Below are 19232 nucleotides of genomic sequence, written 5' to 3'. Positions count from 1 at the left end.
TGTGAAACAAGTTAGCTTTGTGTTCAAAGAAGGAGAATCTGTAAATGAGAATGGCTGGGAAGCAGAAGAAAAGAGGATATAGATTTGATTAGTTTTCTTGTCAAAAAAATGTAGAAAAGCCTAACATTGCTCAGGTGAATGGGGGCGCGCTGATACAGGTGGATGGAGGAGTTTGTTAACGGTTCGAAAGAGAGCTTTTGGCCTAGACTTAGCATTATTTATGATGGAGGAGTAGTAGTTGGAGTGGGCAGTATTAAGGGCATCCCTATATTTGTGGGTGTGTTGACTGTAAAGTAGAGAGTGGACAGTAAGACAGTAAGTTTTTTTTTATAAAGGCGCTCAAGACGCCGACCAATAGCCTTCAGAACCCTTAGTTCAGGAGTGAACCAAGGACAGGAGCGGGCAGCAGGGAGGAGTCTATTCTTAAAAGGGGCAAAATCATTAAGCAGTCCAGAGACAGTGTCATTATAGAGAGAAACCATGCTCTCAGGGGATGATAGGTTATGTACGTCAGACAGGGCTGAAGAGAAGCAGCAAACAGATTAAGATTGACAGACCTAATATCACGATAGACAACAGAGATTTTTTCACAGGGGGGGAGGAGTAGAAATATGAAAAGTACATTCAATGAGCTTATGGTCAGAGATACCAGAAACTGAACCAGAGACAGAGATATCATTCAAACCAGTAGAGCAGAGTAAATCAAGAGTATGACCATGAGTGTGAGTTGGAAAATCAACATGCTGCATCAAGTTAAAATACTCTAAAGCTTAAAGGAACTCAGATGTGAAAGAGCATTCAGTATCAACATGGATATTGAAGTCTCCAAGCACAATTATGGCAGAGCAAAGAGATGAGATGATTGTGAGGAGTTCATTAAGTTCAGACAAGAAGTTAGCAGCAGGTCTGGGAGGGCGATTAACTAACAGTAACAGGAACAGTAAAGGTGAGGAGGAAACAACCTTCAAGGCAATATATTCAAAGGTTGTAGTTCTGAATAGGGAAAGTTCTTTGACCATTAAACCGGAATGGTGAACCGCAGCAAGACCACCTCCTCTCCCTTTTAGTCGGGGTTTTGAGAGATAACTGTAGCCTGGGGGTGTCAGCATGTTTAAATGTAAGTAGTCACCGTGTTGTTGCCAGGTTTCCGAAAGAAAAAACGACGGTGAGACATTGTTGTTTATATAGTCTTCTTGTAAAGGCTGTAATATGAGCATGAAATAACTAAACTGCTCACAAAGGTCTGATGGTATTGGTATTTGTTTCTGGTAGTATCTTCGCTCAAGGGAACCTATTTGTACAAGATAGGATATATTCTCAGTGGTCAACAAAGCACTTCTGCAAGTTGCTCTGGTTAAGGGCATCTGTTAAATGCTATAAATGTAAAATTTTATCTGTTATTAATCTGCAATGTCTTTAGTTTTTACAAGTGTGCTAAGAAATAATTTCATACTAAAAGACCTTCTGTAGTTCACGGAACTCAGAGCTCCTGTGATGTAACAAAAACAACAGCAGGCCTTTTTTGGCAAACAGGAGACGAGGCTAACAGCTTAAATGGAGCTTCACTTGGCATAGTTTCTTTATCCAAATTACTTTATTTATGCAGCTTTAAAAACCTTTGACTCTTGGTTTCAATCTTCTTGAACTAAAGAAGGTTATGTATTTTCCAAAAAGCTATACAGCAAAATCAGAAATTTAGTTTTTCTGTTTCCTTTCATAATGAATCAGTGTCAGAATGTTCATTATTAAAAATCTTTCTTGTATTTGTATCTCTGTTATTGTTTGTTTTAACTGTTCTGGTTTTATTGGAAAATTAGCTTCTAAAAGCCCAATAAAGACATAAGAAGAAATCTTGAATATGTCCCTAAACTAAAGCTAAATCACTTTCCAAACACCAAAAGGTATCTTCCCTAATGCGGGCATTAAAAGCAGATTCCCTTTTATGTCACTTCCATTAAAATTCAAGCATGTAAATGAACAAAGGATAATTGTAGTTTTTACTACAGTGTGTTTTTACTGAGATTCTACACGTTTTTCTGAACCAAGGGAATATGGAATCAAGACTCACTTCAGTAGAATGACAGATGTATGGCAGCTAATTAGCTCAAGATAATCCAGTGTCATTTAAACATATAAGTGAATTAAAACTGAAGTGTTCTGACCCAGTTTAATGGCTTCACTAGTCACAGAATAACCTGCATAAGATTGTTCTGTGCATAAGCCACACCTAAAAATGTTCTAATGTGCATGAAATATTAACGTACCTGCAAGTGAGCAATGGCTGTGAACATTTTCAAATTGTTCTCGCACTCCATCCTCTTTAAGGCATCATCTGCAAGTACAGAAACGCATTAAAACTTCAGTCCATCACACTCAAAGCCTAAGAAACTGTTGGTTTTTGAACTTTAAGTCCTATTAAAACTGAAAGCGTTTCAAAAATAATCACCCTTTTGAATGCTCTGCAGGTACTTCAGTGCTTCCACCAGCATCTGGGCAACTTGCATCCGCAGTTTTTTAAGCTGTTGAGAAAATGAGTCCATTAGTCAATATCAAATAATGTTGCATTTCATTATAAAGGAAGTCTAGTGGTTTACTTCACCCACAAACCTCCTCACAAATGTGTTCCTTAATTTGCAGTTGAAGTCTTGCCCAACTGGTGAGCCGCTCAATTACAAGTTCTGTTTCGGCAGGTGGCAACTTTTTCAGCTGTGCTATACACTTCTCTCTCTGTAAATACAACAGACGGTGGGCAGAAAGATAATGACATTACAAAACCATAACACCAAATTTACATATACAAAAAAAATTATCAGCACCAAGTCCCTTAACTGACAGGCAATAATTAAACCAGTGCGGCAAGCCCTGTGCTAAACAAGCATGAGAGGATCTCTCTTTACTTGCTATCAACTGCTTGAAATTAAACTTTTGAATAACTTTTAAGGACAAGACCTAGTTTGTGACCTGCTTACTTTTTCTTATTTAACTGAAAAGTAACAATTATATTGTCAAAGGAAGACAAGACATCTCCAAACCTGGTAAAGAGTCTCTATGCTTATGGGAAAAGTGTCCTGAGTAACATACCTTGTTATGCTCCAAAAGCTGAATGCAGTGGATATAGTAGATGTGTGATGAGCTGAGCTTATAGGCTTCAGCCAGCTTCAGAGAGTCCTCCAGAGAGGTGGGCAAGTCCTGCTTTAGAATGTGTCTCACTAGCATCTATGCAACACACAGAAGAGTATTTAAAACATTTAGAGCAATTTCCCAAATTTAATGTGTTTCTCAGCTCCCCCCGCCTAAGGATTAAAGTCATGAGATTAGGCTGGGAGTTGTGCTAGTGCAAAATTCTGATGTCTGTTACATCAGAATGTAGAACAAAAAAATAAATAAACGCTCACCATGGTCTCTCTCGAGTTAGAGAGTGTTAAGTTACGAATCCCATAACATCGCAGAAGTTTTTTCATCTCCATCAAACGATAGCTCTCTTTTAAAAGTTCCTGTCTAAAAGGGTAAACGGAGTATAATCACAGGCAAAGCACTAAAGAAACATTAAAAAAACAAAAAAAAAAACAACCATCCATAAATGTAAAACTAATGGAATCATTTCAAAGTAAATATAGGGATATATTTTATTGCTGCTTAAAACAGCAGTCTGAGGGGCAAATCCACTTTGCTTCAATAACCGGTCTGATCATTAATGGTTATAGCATAAATATGATCATTTTTGGTTACTTACTTGGGGTGCTCCTTTTCTAGATGCTGCTGAACTAGTTTCTCAATAGTGTCACTCCAGGGAACCACCGCCTTGTACATTAACTCAAGCAGAGCATCCATCACCAGCTGAAACACCACATAATAATATAAAACAACTAATAAAATGAATAGTTCCACTGCTAAAATGTGTTTGGCTGAGCCACATTTGAGGCATTTGTAAAATACTCTATATGCGCACACCTATGATCAACTCACAACAACCAAGTCTATGATACTGCTCACACTGACCACCAAGTGTACTGACAGTTGAATAATCCTGTTTTGTTTAAACTGAGGAGCAGACAACTAACTTTATTCACAGTTAGGATAAACGAAAGCAGATATTTTCATTATTGTATGGCAGAAAATTTAAATATTCATGAAATGACTGCATCAACAATGGGCAACAGAAAATTTGTATTTATTCAGCAGTCAGTAGTTTCTTAGAAACAACAGCATACTCCAAATGAACTACATTTCTTAATAGTTTTTGCAAATATTATTATCAATAGTTAATAAAATACCTCTGCATTTTATCATATTTTGTCATTGTCATTTTATAAAAGCAATAAGCCTTTTGAGGCCATATCAGTGATCTCACCACAGGAAAACGTGTTTTTACTCTGCTTTGCATCATGCCTTCATAATTTTATGACACGCAGTGTAATACAATATTCTGTATGTGTGATGTGTGAACAACTCTTACATTAGTGTCGGTCATGCAGTGAAGCACAGCAACTGCTTTAGCCTCCCACTCGGTAAACAAAGAAGTGATCTGAGAACTGCAGCAATCCAGCAAGTCCTGAGAACAAATCACAACCCAAATTACAACAAAGATAAAAAGATTGCAGCGTTTAGACCAATGTTTGTTTTGTTATAGTGATAGTCTGTCGCAGGAGAGAAGTCCTCAATAATGATCCACAAACTTAAAAATAACTCCCCCCAGAATATGCAGTTAGACACTTTAGGCAAATTTATCAGCCAAATAAAAATTAATCTCCATCAGCTCATCATAAATCAACTTCATCAATTTCCATGGGCTCCTCTTTATGAAGAAACAAGTTAGAAAAGCTCAAAATTAGCTGGTTAAACATGGCGGTGGAGATTATTTTCACATGTTAAATCCTGGTGAAGCAGTAGAAAACTTTAATTGCAGTTTGATTTTTACTGATTAGTGACTATTATGATGCAGCTTTGGAATGTGCTGTAAGTTTTGTGATGTTATAGATGGAGTGTTCCTGAAGGACTGTGGACTGAGATATGCTATTCTTTGCTTAGTGGCCAGCTGAGCTTCTAAATCAGTTTAATAATAATAAAAAAAAAAAAAAAAGAAAGAAAGAAAAAACAGAGCAACAGACTGAGAACAACTAGGAAGGAACATGCTGTTTGTACTGTTGTGTCATGAATGAATGAATGCAACAAGCCAGACTTCTATAGCTGTTTATAGCTAGGTCTAAATTAACATAACACTTGGATTTTAAGATGACCTGCTTACACCCATTTTCACAAATGTCTAGAGTTACTCATGTGTCAAGTCAAGCATATTTACCATGATAGCTGTGGAGCTAGCTAACATTTCACTGGTAACTATTTACAAAAGAATATTTCTAAAACTGGCAATCAAAACATAAATAATACTATTCAGATTTAAATTCTGGTGCTTTTATTGACACCTAGGGGAGTGAAAAACTGTTAAAAAGGTGTAAATTTACTGAAATACACAACTTGCACTTATATAAGCACTCAGCACTCAATGCTGTGCCTGCTTTTGTTGGTTGTGAAATACCCATGATGTATTCCAATATTTATTCATATTTTTATACTTTCTGCTTTCTTTCATTATTTTTGTCAGCCCTACATTGCAGGCCATGTCGCTAATAAGACGTATAGTGCTACCTGTTGTTTGTTGCATATGCCATGTGTGCGTGCGCGTTTCAACAATGGTTGTCTGTCAGTGACACCATCTAGAAAAACATTTCTTAGAAAAGAGTAGCCACACACTGAGACATGTCTATAATTATCTACCCAACCAGACAATATGTGTTTTACATGATTCAGTAAAATTGGGAAAATTGTGGTAACACAAATTGGTAATGTTAAGCAGCAATCAATGCCTCACAGATTAAGCAGACTGCATTTACCGTCAATGAACATGCTTGTCAGGTTCAAGTGCTCACTTTCCATGTAGAATATATTGAGAATCTTCAATTAAACATCACAAGTTTAAGCCTTTCAATTACAAAAGCACACTTCCATTCCTCATTTTAATAACATAATTTAAAGAAAACGGTTTTACTACACAAACTATGAACACATAAAGCAAAGGCACATCAAGATAAATATGCTAAAAATAATGTCTGGGGCAACACTGCATTTTGTTGCCATATGGCAGCCAACAAAAATGGAACAACAGTCTTTTTTTTAAGACTAAAAATTATGAGAAAATAGCAGTGTCCGATAGCAGTGTATTCATTTACTCCCATTTTCCATCCATCCATCCATAATCTTCCGCTTCTCCGGGGTTCGGGTCGCGGGGGCAGCATCCTGAGCAATGAAGCCCAGACCTCCCTTTCCCCAGCCACTTCCACTAGCTCCCTGGGAGGGATTCCGAGGCGCTCCCAGGCCAGCTGGGCGATATAGTCACGCCAGCGTGTCCTGGGTCTTCCCCGGGGGGAAGCGTCCAGGAGGCATCCTAACCAGATGCCCGAACCACCTCAGCTGGCTCCTCTCGACGTGAAGAAGCAGCGGCTCTACTCCGAGTCCCTCCTGGATGACCGAACTTCTCACCCTATCTCTAAGGGAGAGTCCAGCCACCCTGCGGAGGAAACTCATTTCGGCCGCTTGTATTCGCGATCTCGTTCTTTCGGTCATTACCCAAAGCTCATGACCATAGGTGAGGGTGGGAACGTAGATCGACCAGTAATTCGAGAGCCTTGCCTTATGGCTCAGCTCTTTCTTTACCACAACAGACCGGTAAAGAGCCTGCATCACTGCTGACCCAGCACCAATCCGCCTGTCAATCTCCCGCTCCCTTGTACCATCACTCGTGAACAAGACCCCGAGATACTTAAACTCCTCCACTTGAGGCAAGAGCTCATCCCCGACCCAGAGAGGGCTCTCCACCCTTTCCCGCGTGAGAACTCCCATTTTACGCATTGCAAATTGTAGCTCTATTGTTAGTAGAACTGCCATATGACGACAACAATGAAAATTAATAATTTTAAATACAACTGAAGAATCTAAAGTGGTTTAAGTGATGACAGAACATGCAACCTTCCACAGATGAAACTGTGACAAACTGTGAGAAGGTTTCAGTGGCCAAAAGCACACCAAGCAGCTAAAAGTTTTCCCAAAGGGAGAAAAAAAAAAGACTGTAGCATAAATAAATGACTAAATTGGCAATTGTTTTGTGGCAACAACATGATAAAGGGTTAATAACAAACGTACCTCTCGCATTTATTATCATAAAACCGCTACACATATTCAGCAAAATAAAACAAACTGGCCACCTGCCGATTTCACGTTTTGATTTTGAATAACAAGTCTTGTGGAACCAATTACTTTTACAGGTAAACATGTGCACCAAAGAGGGAGAAGTGGAAAGGAAAATACTACCTTGATGTAGTCCAACAGAATTTGATCAAGGTCAAGTCTGTGCTCAAGAGCGTAAGGTCTAACACTGCTCTCAATTACTCCAGGAATCAGTTCTGGAGCGAGCACTTTATCCAGCATTAGAAACGCCATACTGCGTGTACTTCCCTGCAAATAAACGAAAACATACATGTAACAGCAATTAAACATACAATGTCTAAAATCTCAAGTGGGACATTAGGATTTGCTTTCCAAAATTTATTTAATACATTGTGGAAATCGTGATTCATCATTTTCAAAAGTATATAACTTCAGGTACATCATAACATCGCAATCAATACTTTGGGTTCAACTGCACAACAGCAAGCAGCAAAAAAAAACAAAACAAAAAAACAAAAACACAACAACAACAACCCACAACATCACCTCCTATTTCAAAACAAATGCTGAGACACCATGCACATGTTCAAACCAGAGATCTTCAAAAGCTACTCTTAAAAGTCAATATATAAAAGTCAAATATCTTGGTGGTTGTATAAAAGTTATAAAAGGTTGGGAACATTTGGACTAGAAAAAAACGATTTTTCACATTTTAAAAATTTTTTTAATACAACATGCATGATAATTAGAGTAAATAAAAATGATCAAAAACTACAGGAATCATTAGGCCTTCTCTGAAGGCCTAGAAGGCCTGATGGACTCCACAGCACAAAAACATAAAGTCTCATCGCTTTAAAAATGAATCATCATTACTCTAATTATTGTACATGACTAGTATTATTATTCAGCCTTAAAATTATGCACATTTAATCAGAAACAATTAAGAAAGAAAAAAAAAAAACATACTGTGATAATATTGTGATAACGATGTCCAATATTATATCGTTATATCATCATATTGCCTACCCCTAGCAATAAGTCATATCAATATCATGCATACCTACCATCTCAAAGTCAGAGAGCGAGAGCCGGCAGTTGTATTTAGCGTAGAGGTCACACAGTTGTCGTAAATTGGTTACCAGCACCTTAAGATGCTCCACTTCCTCTGTTCTATAGTCTTCAGTCTGTGAAAGGGTTACATACATCAATTTAGAGTTTTCACAGCACCTACAGAGAGCAAGAATCAAATGACAATGACACATTACAATAATTTATGTAAGAGGAACTCAAACAGGTGAGTTACATTAGTAATTAAATGTACTTTTTCCACAGAATAAGCTACAGAAACATTCTGAAATGAATTTCTTCAGTTAAACTAAACATAATAAACACAACCCCAATTCCAATGAAGTTGGGACATTGTGTAAAACAAATAAAAACAGAATACAATGTTTTGCAAATCCTTTTCAACCTATATTCAATCGAATACACTACAAAGACAAGATATTTAATGTTCAAATGGATAAACTTTATTGTTTTTTGCAAATATTCACTCATTTTTAATTTGATGCCTGCAACATGTTCCAAAGAAGTTGGGACAGGGGCAACAAAAGACTGGGAAAGTTGAGGAATGCTCAAAAAACACCTGGTTGGAAGATTCCACAGGTGAACAGGTTAATTGGAAACAGGTGAGTGTCATGATTGGGTATAAAGGGAGCATCCCTGAAAGGCTCAAAATCATCAAAAGATTCAGAGAATCTGGAGAAATCTCTGCAAGTAAGTGGCAAAGCAAAAAACCAACAATGAATGCCTGTGACCTTCAATCCCTCAGGTGGCTCTACATTAAAAACCAACATCATTTTGTAACGGATATTACCACATGGGCTCAGAAACACTTCAGAAAACCATTGTCAGTGAACACACTTTGTCGCTCCATTTACCAGTTCAAGTTAAAACTCTGCCATGCAAAGCGAAAAACAATATATCAACAACACCCCGAAACACCACCGGCTTCTCTGGGCCTATGGACTGACGCAAAGTGAAAAAGTGTCCTGTTGTCTGACGAGTCCACATTTCAGACTGTTTTTGGAAATCATGGACGCGTGTCCTCCGGGCCAAGGACTGTCCGGATTGCTATCAGCGCAAAGTTCAAAAGCCAGCATCTCTGATGTTATGGGGGTGTGTTAGTGCCCATGCCATGGGTAACTTGCACATCTGTGAAGGCACCATTAATGTTGAAAGGTACATACAGGTTTTAGAGCAACATACGTTACCATCCAAGCAACATCTTTTTCAGGGACGTCCCTGCTTGTTTCAGCAAGACAATGCCAAGCCACATTCTGCACGTGTTAAAACAGTGTGGCTTCGTAGCAAAAGAGTGTGGGTACTAGACTGACCTGCCTGCAGTCCAGACCTGTCTCCCACTGAAAATGTGTAGTGCATTATGAAGCACAAAATACGACAACGGAGACCCTGAACTGTTGAGCAACTGAAGTTGTACATCAAGCAAGAATGGGAAAGAATTCCACCTACAATGCTTCAACAATTAGTGTCCTCTGTTCCCAAACGCTTATTGAGTGTTGTTAAAAGGAAAGGTGATGTAACACAGTGGTAAACATGTCCCTGTCCCAACTTCTTTGGAACGTGTTGCAGGCATCAAATTAAAAATGAGTGAATATTTGCAAAAAAACAAAGTTTATTCGTTTGAACATTAAGTATCTCGTCTTTGTAGTGTATTCAACTGAATATAGGTTAAAAAAAGATTTGCAAATCATCATATTCTGTTTTTATTTATGTTTTACACAACGTCCCAACTTTATTGGTATTGGGGTTGTAAGTTGTGTTGGTTATTGTGCAAGACCTTCCAGAATACGCCACTGTGCTTCTAAAAAGGTTCAAAAAAGGGAATAAAAATAAAACCAAACCATACCAGATTAATGGACATCCAAAAGGACGGCAGACCAAGCTCAGCAAGCACCAGTCCATTTTGAGGCCAGCAATTCTAACAAACAAAAAAAAAAAAACCCCCAAAAAAAAAACAAACAAAAAAAAAAAAAACAAAACACGTCCTTTAATCCAATTACACGTACTGAAATCTAAATTATAATGCTGTGACTAAGGCTAGAGTTCTAGAAAAACAAAAAGATGCTGATAAATATAAAAATTGTATTGATTGACTCAATACCTTTTCTGTTAGTTCAAGATCTCTTGCACGCACCTCCAACCATTTGGCCAGGATTCTCTGTAAATGCAGCATAAACTGGCAGTCATTTACAGAAGTATTATCTGTCCTGCATTCTATCCAAGTAATTACCCTCTAATACTGTGAAGGGTAATTTAATGTACTTACAAAGAATACATCTACTGAAATTAAAAATTGTGTTTTTGGGCATATTTGCTTCCAAATATGATATACTTACAAATATCAATAAAAAGAATGTATTAATAAACATTAACAAAAGATATTTAAAAAAAAAAAATCCTAACTGATAGGGAACAATGTATCCACAGCAATAACATTATTTTATCACAAAGCTGCTGTTGGCAATTACTGTTTTGAGACGTCTACGGTAACAAAGAAACTTTTCACAGTACACTTACAAAAGGGAAAAAACCCCAAAACAATACATACAGCTTCACTATACTTTCCTGGTATAAACATGGACTTACTGTGATATACCCAGTAGCAAATGTTCTGGGTGAAGAGGTTCAAGGTGAATGTTTAAAAATTTGCATAATTTAAATGTAAGCAGTTTAAACTGAGACTTACTGATGAGGGCAGATAAAGCTAATCATAGTAATCTCTAAGACAGAAGTTTAAAAATGTGATAAAGGCTGCTGTAAATCACTCAGTTTCAAAGAAATCAAACAATTAAGCTGTACCATATTGTTTTGATTCATTGTTTGATTATTTTTCTCACAGGTCACTATTACTCTGAGAATAATTTTCATACAACCACTATTTAATACTAACATCACCTGTATGACCATGTTAGCTTAGGAAAGTTCTGCATACAGCTATAGATTTAGTACATTGCCAAATTCTTACCTGGAGATATTAAAACTCATAATTAATCTCTTGTTTAAGGCTTTTAGCCAAAATACCTGTCCTTTCGGCAAGACCTTCCACATGAAGGGCACCACCACACCCTTCAACCAGATGCTGAGGTCCTGCGAGGGGATGTCTGGCGAGATGGAGTTCAACAGAGCATTCAATGATCTCTCATCAAATTTACTAGCAAACTCACACTGCAAAAAAAAGGAACACATTAGATGCACTCAGGCACACTCAGATGATCACTATAAATACAATATGATTCCTCAAAAAATTTATTTTCTCAGAAATCACAAAATATATTTTTACAAACTTATTACAACATTGCAGTATGTCTAACAATGAATACCACAGTACGGATGTAACTATATCATGTATAACCCAAGAGCAAACGTAGTTAACATGAATTCAGAGTAAAAAATTCTTATTAACTCTACTATTTCTGCATTGTCAAAAGCTTGCATGCTTTTTTAAGCATTAAAGGATTAATGAAAATGACTAAATAAATAAATGATGAAAGTAACTCAACATTTTTAATACACTATTTCACCTTTCTTTTATTGTGACCAGAAACAGAGCATGCGTTAGATCCTGCTGGTGTGCGTTCATAGCCGTTTCTTGTCTTTAAATGACACATGCAAGCATAACCTCTATGCTAGTAGTTCAGTAAATTCAAAAGCTACATCATTGTGATTTACATATTTAAGACAAAATAGGTGTGTGTGTCATTACAGAGGAAGCACTCTGGAATTCTATTATAGATGCCTGTGGTAAACTATGAAGTATTATTCTGTGATAATTTTAGAGCTCATCCAAACCATCTGGACACTTAATCTGTATGGAAAATGCCAAATATGGTAATTGGTAAATTTTTGGCAGAAACTGCAGAATTATCATCAGTTGTATCCACAAACTACGATAAGATTCTTCTCTTGTGGGACTTTAACTAACACTGACAACCCATCAGACAGTAATGCATGAGAATTAATTTAACTTCTAGAGGCATTTGATTTGAAGCAGCTCTATCTATAAGTCACATGCAGGATCTCTTGATTACTAAACATTTAAACACAAACGTGTCCCAAATCTCTGCTGTTTTTGTATCAGAACATTTCTGTATTTTGTTTTAAATCAATTTAGAAGTAAGAAAAAAGTACCTGAAAGTTACATTAAAAAGTGTTACGCTGACTCAGAAATAGCTGAGAAGTTTAAAAGCATTTGTTGTTCTTCTTCTTATTATTATTATTCAGCGAATACAGCTCTGACTCCCTCCTGCAATAATCTGGTCACTGATCTAAATACAAGATTATGGGAAATCTTTGACAACCTGGCTCCATTGAAATGGAAGAAAAACTTGTGCACTCAAAAATCCATGGAAAAATGCAGCAATATACCAGCTTAAGAGAAATTAACATCAGAGCATTAACAGAGGAAAATTTAACTGCAGGTACATCCTGATATTCTCAAAGAGCAATAATGCTCAATTTCAATCAATCTCAGTCTCAATGAACAATAATGCTATGAAAATATCCAGGGATACCTTTCCTAATTAATAGACACAAAGATAATACCAAAATCCTATTTTCTCCACCATAGACTGACTAACCCCATTTTGCTAATGCGCCTCAAGGTGATTCATCTTCTAAAATTTGCCAAGAGTTCACAATTCCTTTTCAAAATAAAATACACCTGATAATACAAGCCAGCTCAGCCAGCTGAAACAATCGCCTATAAAGTTCCTGATAAGCCACCTACATGAGACATCTTTCTCTGTGATCAATTACTAGGGGCTTACAACTGTTGAAAAAAAGCTTTACATCCACGATTAGCATCCAAGATTAGCATGGATCCTTCCATAGGAAATAAGTTTAGATGAATTTCAAACCTACCTTTTTTAAGTAACATCTTTTGTTAAGTTGTTTTCAAACAAAAGTACATCTAACATTAAGCAAGTTATATGAGAAGCTTTAGTCAGATTTTCATTCTAACCATAGTACTGAGACAACATTGGATTGCATTGTAAAGGACCTTAGGCTCAGCAGTGATGCACAAAATCCTTCTATTCTGGTTTTATTAGATCTTAGTTCAGTTTTTGATACCGTTGGCCAGAAAATTTTAATCCAACATCTTGAATGTTGGGTTGGCCTCTAGGGCACAGTTTTAGAATAATTTAAAATCATATTTAGGTAATAGGCAGTTGATGGTTTCAATGAGAAATCATTAATCAAAAAGATTTGGCATTTCTTGTGGAGTCACTCAAGGTTCAGTTTTAGGGCATTTGCTTTTCTCTTTGTACATGCTACCTCAAGGTGATGCAGGGGTGATAGTGGGAAAAATTCCTGAGCCTGAACTTTTTTCTCTGCTCGGGAGGTGAGCAGGGTGGGGGTGCTATGTATGCGACACACTTAACACATAACCTGTTGGCCCCTGGGCGCAGATATACGTCTATGTTTAACCCTGATCTTCATTACTGTCAAAGAATTTTTGCTTTTGAATTAGTCCCTTCAATGATAGATTGTGTTGAATTTTGTTGAAATACATGAACAACATTCAGACATGAGATAAACAAACCCAATATAAGCCTATATTTCAGAAGCTTGTGCAGATTACCAGAACTCTTGGGACTAGCAGGCCTGTTCAGGAATCCATACCTGTTTTTAACTAGTCACATACCTTATTGCTTCTATAGCATAGGAGACTACAGATACTACAGCCATACCAAGATCGGTCAGCAGGTGGCAATAACAATCCTCCAAAGTAAACTAGGAATTGATTAGTAGCCTAACCATTGACTAAATCACATGAACAAGGACACACTCATTTCTTTTAAAAATATAATAGCAAACTATGCACCATTTATTTTAAATATTTTGAAACAGTTACAGTGCAACAAACTCATAAATAATACTACAGCCCTAAAATTACTATTCAGTTCCATTTTCCCCTTAATATAGGCTTAATATAGTTGTGTTCCATGGCTGAGTTTATACGTTTCGCGTTGACAGTGGAAAAAAATTTGCACGTGTATTTCCTACTGAATCTATCAATTTGTTTGGTCAAAGCAAGTCCCGCCCCGCCCTGTTTCTGACTGGCTTAATGGCTAGTAGGCTAGGCCTTGGTGTTGGTTACAGTGAAACCTGCGCATGTCAGATCAAGAGAAGTGTCAGATCCTATGGTCAGATCACGAGGCCAGGGGTCAGCAACCCGCGGCTCTTTGATCCCTCTGATGCGGCTCAGCTTTTGAAAATAATTAATTTAATTAACGTCTATTATCTTTGAGACTTAAAAAAATGTTCGGGCGGAATATCACAAACGTCCGGTATTTATTTTCGGTTCGCTTGACTGACATGTCGGCGTCGGCCTGGTGATGTCATTAGGAAACATAATATACTTTTTCCATAGTTAAGCTGATGACAACCAGTTATACATTTCCATTCCTTCTGATGATCAAGGCTCTGTAGACAGACTAACCAGCTGTGTGTCAGACTCCAAGGTCTGTTTCATCCCGCATGTAAACATTATCACAAAAGTAGCTTTCTATAATTTGAGAAATATTACTAAAGTTTGGCCTCTCTCAAAGTGCAGCGAAACTTGTTTATGCATTTGAGACTTGATGACTATGATGGTCTTTTTACTGGACTTCCTAGGAAAGTAATACATCCTTTACAACCCATACAAAATGCATCAGTACAAATCCTAACAAAAACCAAAAAAAAAAGGAGCTAATATCACCACCATTTTGAAAGAACCTGGATCGTTCAGAGAAGATTTAAGTTTTGCTAGTTTTTAAAGCCCCAAATGGCCTAGCAACTGCTTACATCACAGAGCGTCTATCTCTTTATGTTCCAACACATAGTCTTAGATCTGTAGATTTTTGGTCTTCTGCAAATACCTTCCGTAAAATACAGAAAATATGGAGAGGCCTCCTTCAGATTCAGTTTTTATGCTTTCAAACTGTGGAACTCAATTCTACTTATTAATACAGTCAAGCTTAGTACACACATTTAAAATAGCATGCAAAATGTATTTTTTTAAAAACTTTGCATTTAATGAAACTATGTCTCGTGTTATTTAATACTTTTAATTTGATCTGTCATTTTCTTATATGACTGAAAATGAATACTCAATTTCTTGTATTGCCGTTAAGCTTTATCACCTGTCTGTAAAGCATTTTGAGCTGCCACCAGCATGAAAAGTGCTACAGAAAAAAACAAACAAATACAACAACTACAACAACAACAACAACAACAACAAGTAGTCCTCTGGGGAAAACCGAGACAGTGGAGAATTTACTCTAACATAACATAATGGCTTATTAATACCCTGTAATAATCCAACAGTAAAAGAGAGTTATGTTACATGTTTTATACCGATTATTTTTCACATATCATTTACCAAGGTATTCAAAGTTAAATTAGACTTCTCTAGTTCTCCACCATTTTTCTTTCGCAACATAGTGATTATTACCTTTGAAGCATCCACCCTATAACACAGAGTTGAGGATGAGTGAATAGGACTTGGATTGCAAAAGGATAACACAGAACTGGCTCCAAAAACATACATAGTTACAGCAATCTAAATCTGGGCTCATATCACCTACCCTTTCTAAAGTCATGTGTACATGCTGAGGTTTACCTCATGTCGAAGCCACAGGTATTGTGCCCTGCTGAGATTTCCCTCCCGCAGAAATCGGAGTATAATTTTTAGGTAATCTGTACTGTTCAGGAACTCGATCCAGGAAACACCACTAAAAACAATATACACATTTAAAACATTTACAAAATCTTAAAACATTTAAGAGGAACATAATTTCCTTCCAGACTTCAGAAAGCTTCAGACAAGAAACCTAAGGGCCTTCTTATACTAGCTAATAAAACTGTTAATTATACAGCACCTCTGAAAAAGAGAGTCAAGGTCTTCTTTTTAAGTTGCTTCATTCTGAACATGAAGCGACTTAAAACATTCCACACATTTTCTTTTTATACATATATTTATACACTGCAAATCAGAAAATACTAATCAAATATATACATACATATACACACACATTATATTTATATATATATATACATATATATATATAAATAAATTAAATGTGTGTGTATATGTATGTATATATTTATATTTATACACACACCCACCCACACAAACCCACAATAAATTATCGTGCTTATTATTTTTATCTATCATCCAGGCCTAAGAGACAATGACATGACAGTGTGAGGGCTATTTCTGCCCCCCAAAGTGTCTTTGTCAGGCTGACAGATCGTTTATTCTAATGATTACTCAAAGGAACATACTTGAAGTTGTCTGAACCATAAAGGTTGCAAAAGGTGGCTAGTTTAGCCAGAGCTGATTGAATTTGCGATGACGGAAAGCGGTTTGCAGCATAGTTCAACATCTCTTCCGCTGTACTAAGTGTAGGCCAGAAAGCATTGAGGCAGTATTGGACCACATACTGCTCATCCTGGAGACACAGAGAAACAAGCATACACATAAAGGTCATCCTGAAGAATTAGAAACAGCTGATCCCAAAAAATAAACAAACAAAAAAATAAATAACAATATTCAGCCGAGTCTGGCTGCAAACATGCTCTCTCAGACAGATGCACTCTCAGCCCCAGTGACGTCACGTGCACAAAATGGTGATGATGACATCACTAAGCAGAAGCAGTCAAAAGTTAACGTGCTGTTGGGTTGCTTCTGCTTTGCACTATCATCACTTAATTCATTTTTCCCCCAAAACACAGAACCACGTTTAATGTACCTCTCTGTTGAAAAATGTCAGAGAACCCATTAAAAGTGTCTGTTGGGTCCTGGTGGTTTTCAGTAGTCACTTTATGTTGGTGTTTTGGGACTGATTCCAGTTATTCCAGTGTTTGTTTCCTAATGGTCTCTAACATCATGCCAATTCCCCTTAGGAAGCAATACCATCAGGTTTTATTCCTAACAGTTGTAATTTATTTTTGTTCTAAATTGATGTTTGTTTTTCTGCGAATAAACCAGAAATTCATGTTTTATCATCATGGTTGGTTTTACTTTGAAAGTTTTAATATTTAATTAATGTATTGTTTACAGAGGCTATTCAATTGTTTAATTACATGGGTATTATATCACAGGTTTGATGCTTTCACCATTACTCTAAAACATACCCAAGTGTAATAAGTAAAACCCCATTATGACCTGATGTGACTAGTATTCTCTATAATACATATACATATAACGGACTGCTTTGTGTGCATACAAAATATACGCACAAAGAAATGGATTCTTAATTCAGATTCAGAGAAAAATTGCCTGAAAGACCAATGCTACACCACATACATGAGAAAAAGTGGATTAGGATTAGACAGTACCATAATTTTCATCAGGTTTATCTTGGCCTCCTCAACAAGGCCAGCCCACACATCCTGGTCTTGTGCTTTGATTGCCACTGAGGCTAGCTTCTCCAGCACAAAGTCCAACTTCACTTTATACACCAGCTAAAACGAGAGTAAAAACACTATTAAAGTTTACAATAAATTATAAATTTTACATGAAAATGACAAATGTGAAATCAGCCGAAGAATGTTTTGTTTTACCTCAACATCAAGCTCAAAGGCTAGTGCAAACTTCTCTGCTTCTTCAAACTTGTGTTTGTACAGAAGCCTGTTTAACCTGAAGATAACAATTTGGGATAGTATGTGAGAGATTTACAATGGATTTACAAATAACTGCTTTCTGTTTTATTTGTATTTCACATACTGTCCAAACACTTTGGGGATCGAGGTTTGTAATAATAATGAAAAATTATGCTGATGATTATTATTATTGTAATTGTTATCATCATCATCATCATCATCATCATCATCATCATCATCATCATCATCATCATCATAAGCTTGCTATACAAAACTAAAGAAAGCTAAAACTCATGATACATAATCATACCTGTTCTCTGGCAAAGCCTCTGTTAAGCATCTCAGGACTAAATCAAAGGTCGATTCCTCAGGACTGCTTTGCATTGAGAAAAAGTTAGTATTAGTCACGTGAACAAGTATCTAAACAACGTACATTCTAATCAGATGAAAGGTCTGTCTCATGAAGCAGGATTTTCTATCTCACAACGTTGAATCATTTTACTGGGTTATGTCCCTATGGCCACTTATGATGCATGCTTAATCTACTCCAGGTTGCATTGAACATTTTGGATCATAACCAAACAGGGAAAATCTTCTGACCCAGTGGAGCCTTACTGGGTAACTTTTTTTGACATATGTGGTGAATTTAAAATATGTATTTAAATCTAAACTGAGTTGAGCTACTGTGTTGAAAATCACTGGGTAAACTGAGCTACCAACATAGCGTTAATCAGTTTTAGCTATATATAGAAAAGACAACAAAAGAGTACTTCAGAACGTAATGTCAGAACATCAAAGATCAAGTGCATCAAAAATCTTCACCTGAATACTTATAGAAAACAAACTGTTTGCACAAAGTCAAACAGTGTTCAGCTCACCTCTTGGAATTATCAGTAATGCCCTCCAACAAATAGATGACATCCTAAATGTGCGGAAATAAGAAAACTCAATTACGCTTGACCTCCTAAATGTACAAAAAGCATCTTTGTTGTTTTAGAATTACGGTTGTAGTTTTATGCTTACCATGCTAATGGTTTTCTGTACCAATGATGACACTGCGGACACCTCGAGACAGTAGAGAACATCCATAGTGGGAAGGGACTGAACCAAGAGTTTCTGAAGATGAGGCTAACATCAAATAAAACAATGTAAGTGGTAGAAAATTCTATAAAAGTCTTCATGTATAATTATTTATACATAAGAACATACAGTACTGTGCAAACTTCAGAGATTGTAATTTATTTTAAAACACAGAAATTTCACAGAAGCATCAACAACTGATAGAATTTCAATATTTTCATTACTTAGTGTTCCCTTTCTTTGCCCCTCCTTGCTCT

The 19232-nt window shown here is 36.7% G+C and overlaps 1 protein-coding gene across 1 annotated transcript in view; it reads right to left on the bottom strand.

Moving 5' to 3' along the window:
- Nucleotides 1–19232, bottom strand: part of kntc1 (kinetochore associated 1) — a 58491-nt gene that overhangs the window by 32363 nt on the left and 6896 nt on the right. The window contains exons 12-30 of the mRNA XM_017723641.2: nt 18919–19023; nt 18774–18817; nt 18206–18271; nt 17857–17932; nt 17632–17757; nt 16576–16742; nt 15911–16022; nt 11326–11469; nt 10406–10462; nt 10151–10222; nt 8286–8405; nt 7366–7509; nt 4457–4552; nt 3734–3837; nt 3396–3498; nt 3082–3216; nt 2608–2727; nt 2447–2519; nt 2265–2332 (exon numbers count right to left, since the gene is read on the bottom strand). Coding sequence (XP_017579130.2) covers nt 2265–2332; nt 2447–2519; nt 2608–2727; nt 3082–3216; nt 3396–3498; nt 3734–3837; nt 4457–4552; nt 7366–7509; nt 8286–8405; nt 10151–10222; nt 10406–10462; nt 11326–11469; nt 15911–16022; nt 16576–16742; nt 17632–17757; nt 17857–17932; nt 18206–18271; nt 18774–18817; nt 18919–19023 — 1932 coding nt within the window. The remainder of the gene's footprint in view (nt 1–2264; nt 2333–2446; nt 2520–2607; nt 2728–3081; nt 3217–3395; nt 3499–3733; nt 3838–4456; nt 4553–7365; nt 7510–8285; nt 8406–10150; nt 10223–10405; nt 10463–11325; nt 11470–15910; nt 16023–16575; nt 16743–17631; nt 17758–17856; nt 17933–18205; nt 18272–18773; nt 18818–18918; nt 19024–19232) is intronic.

The sequence above is a fragment of the Pygocentrus nattereri genome, chromosome 20, assembly GCF_015220715.1.
Source record: "Pygocentrus nattereri isolate fPygNat1 chromosome 20, fPygNat1.pri, whole genome shotgun sequence".
Lineage (NCBI taxonomy): Eukaryota > Metazoa > Chordata > Actinopteri > Characiformes > Serrasalmidae > Pygocentrus > Pygocentrus nattereri.
The sequence above is the reverse complement of the archived record's forward strand: the minus strand, read 5'-3'. Positions and strand labels throughout refer to the sequence as shown.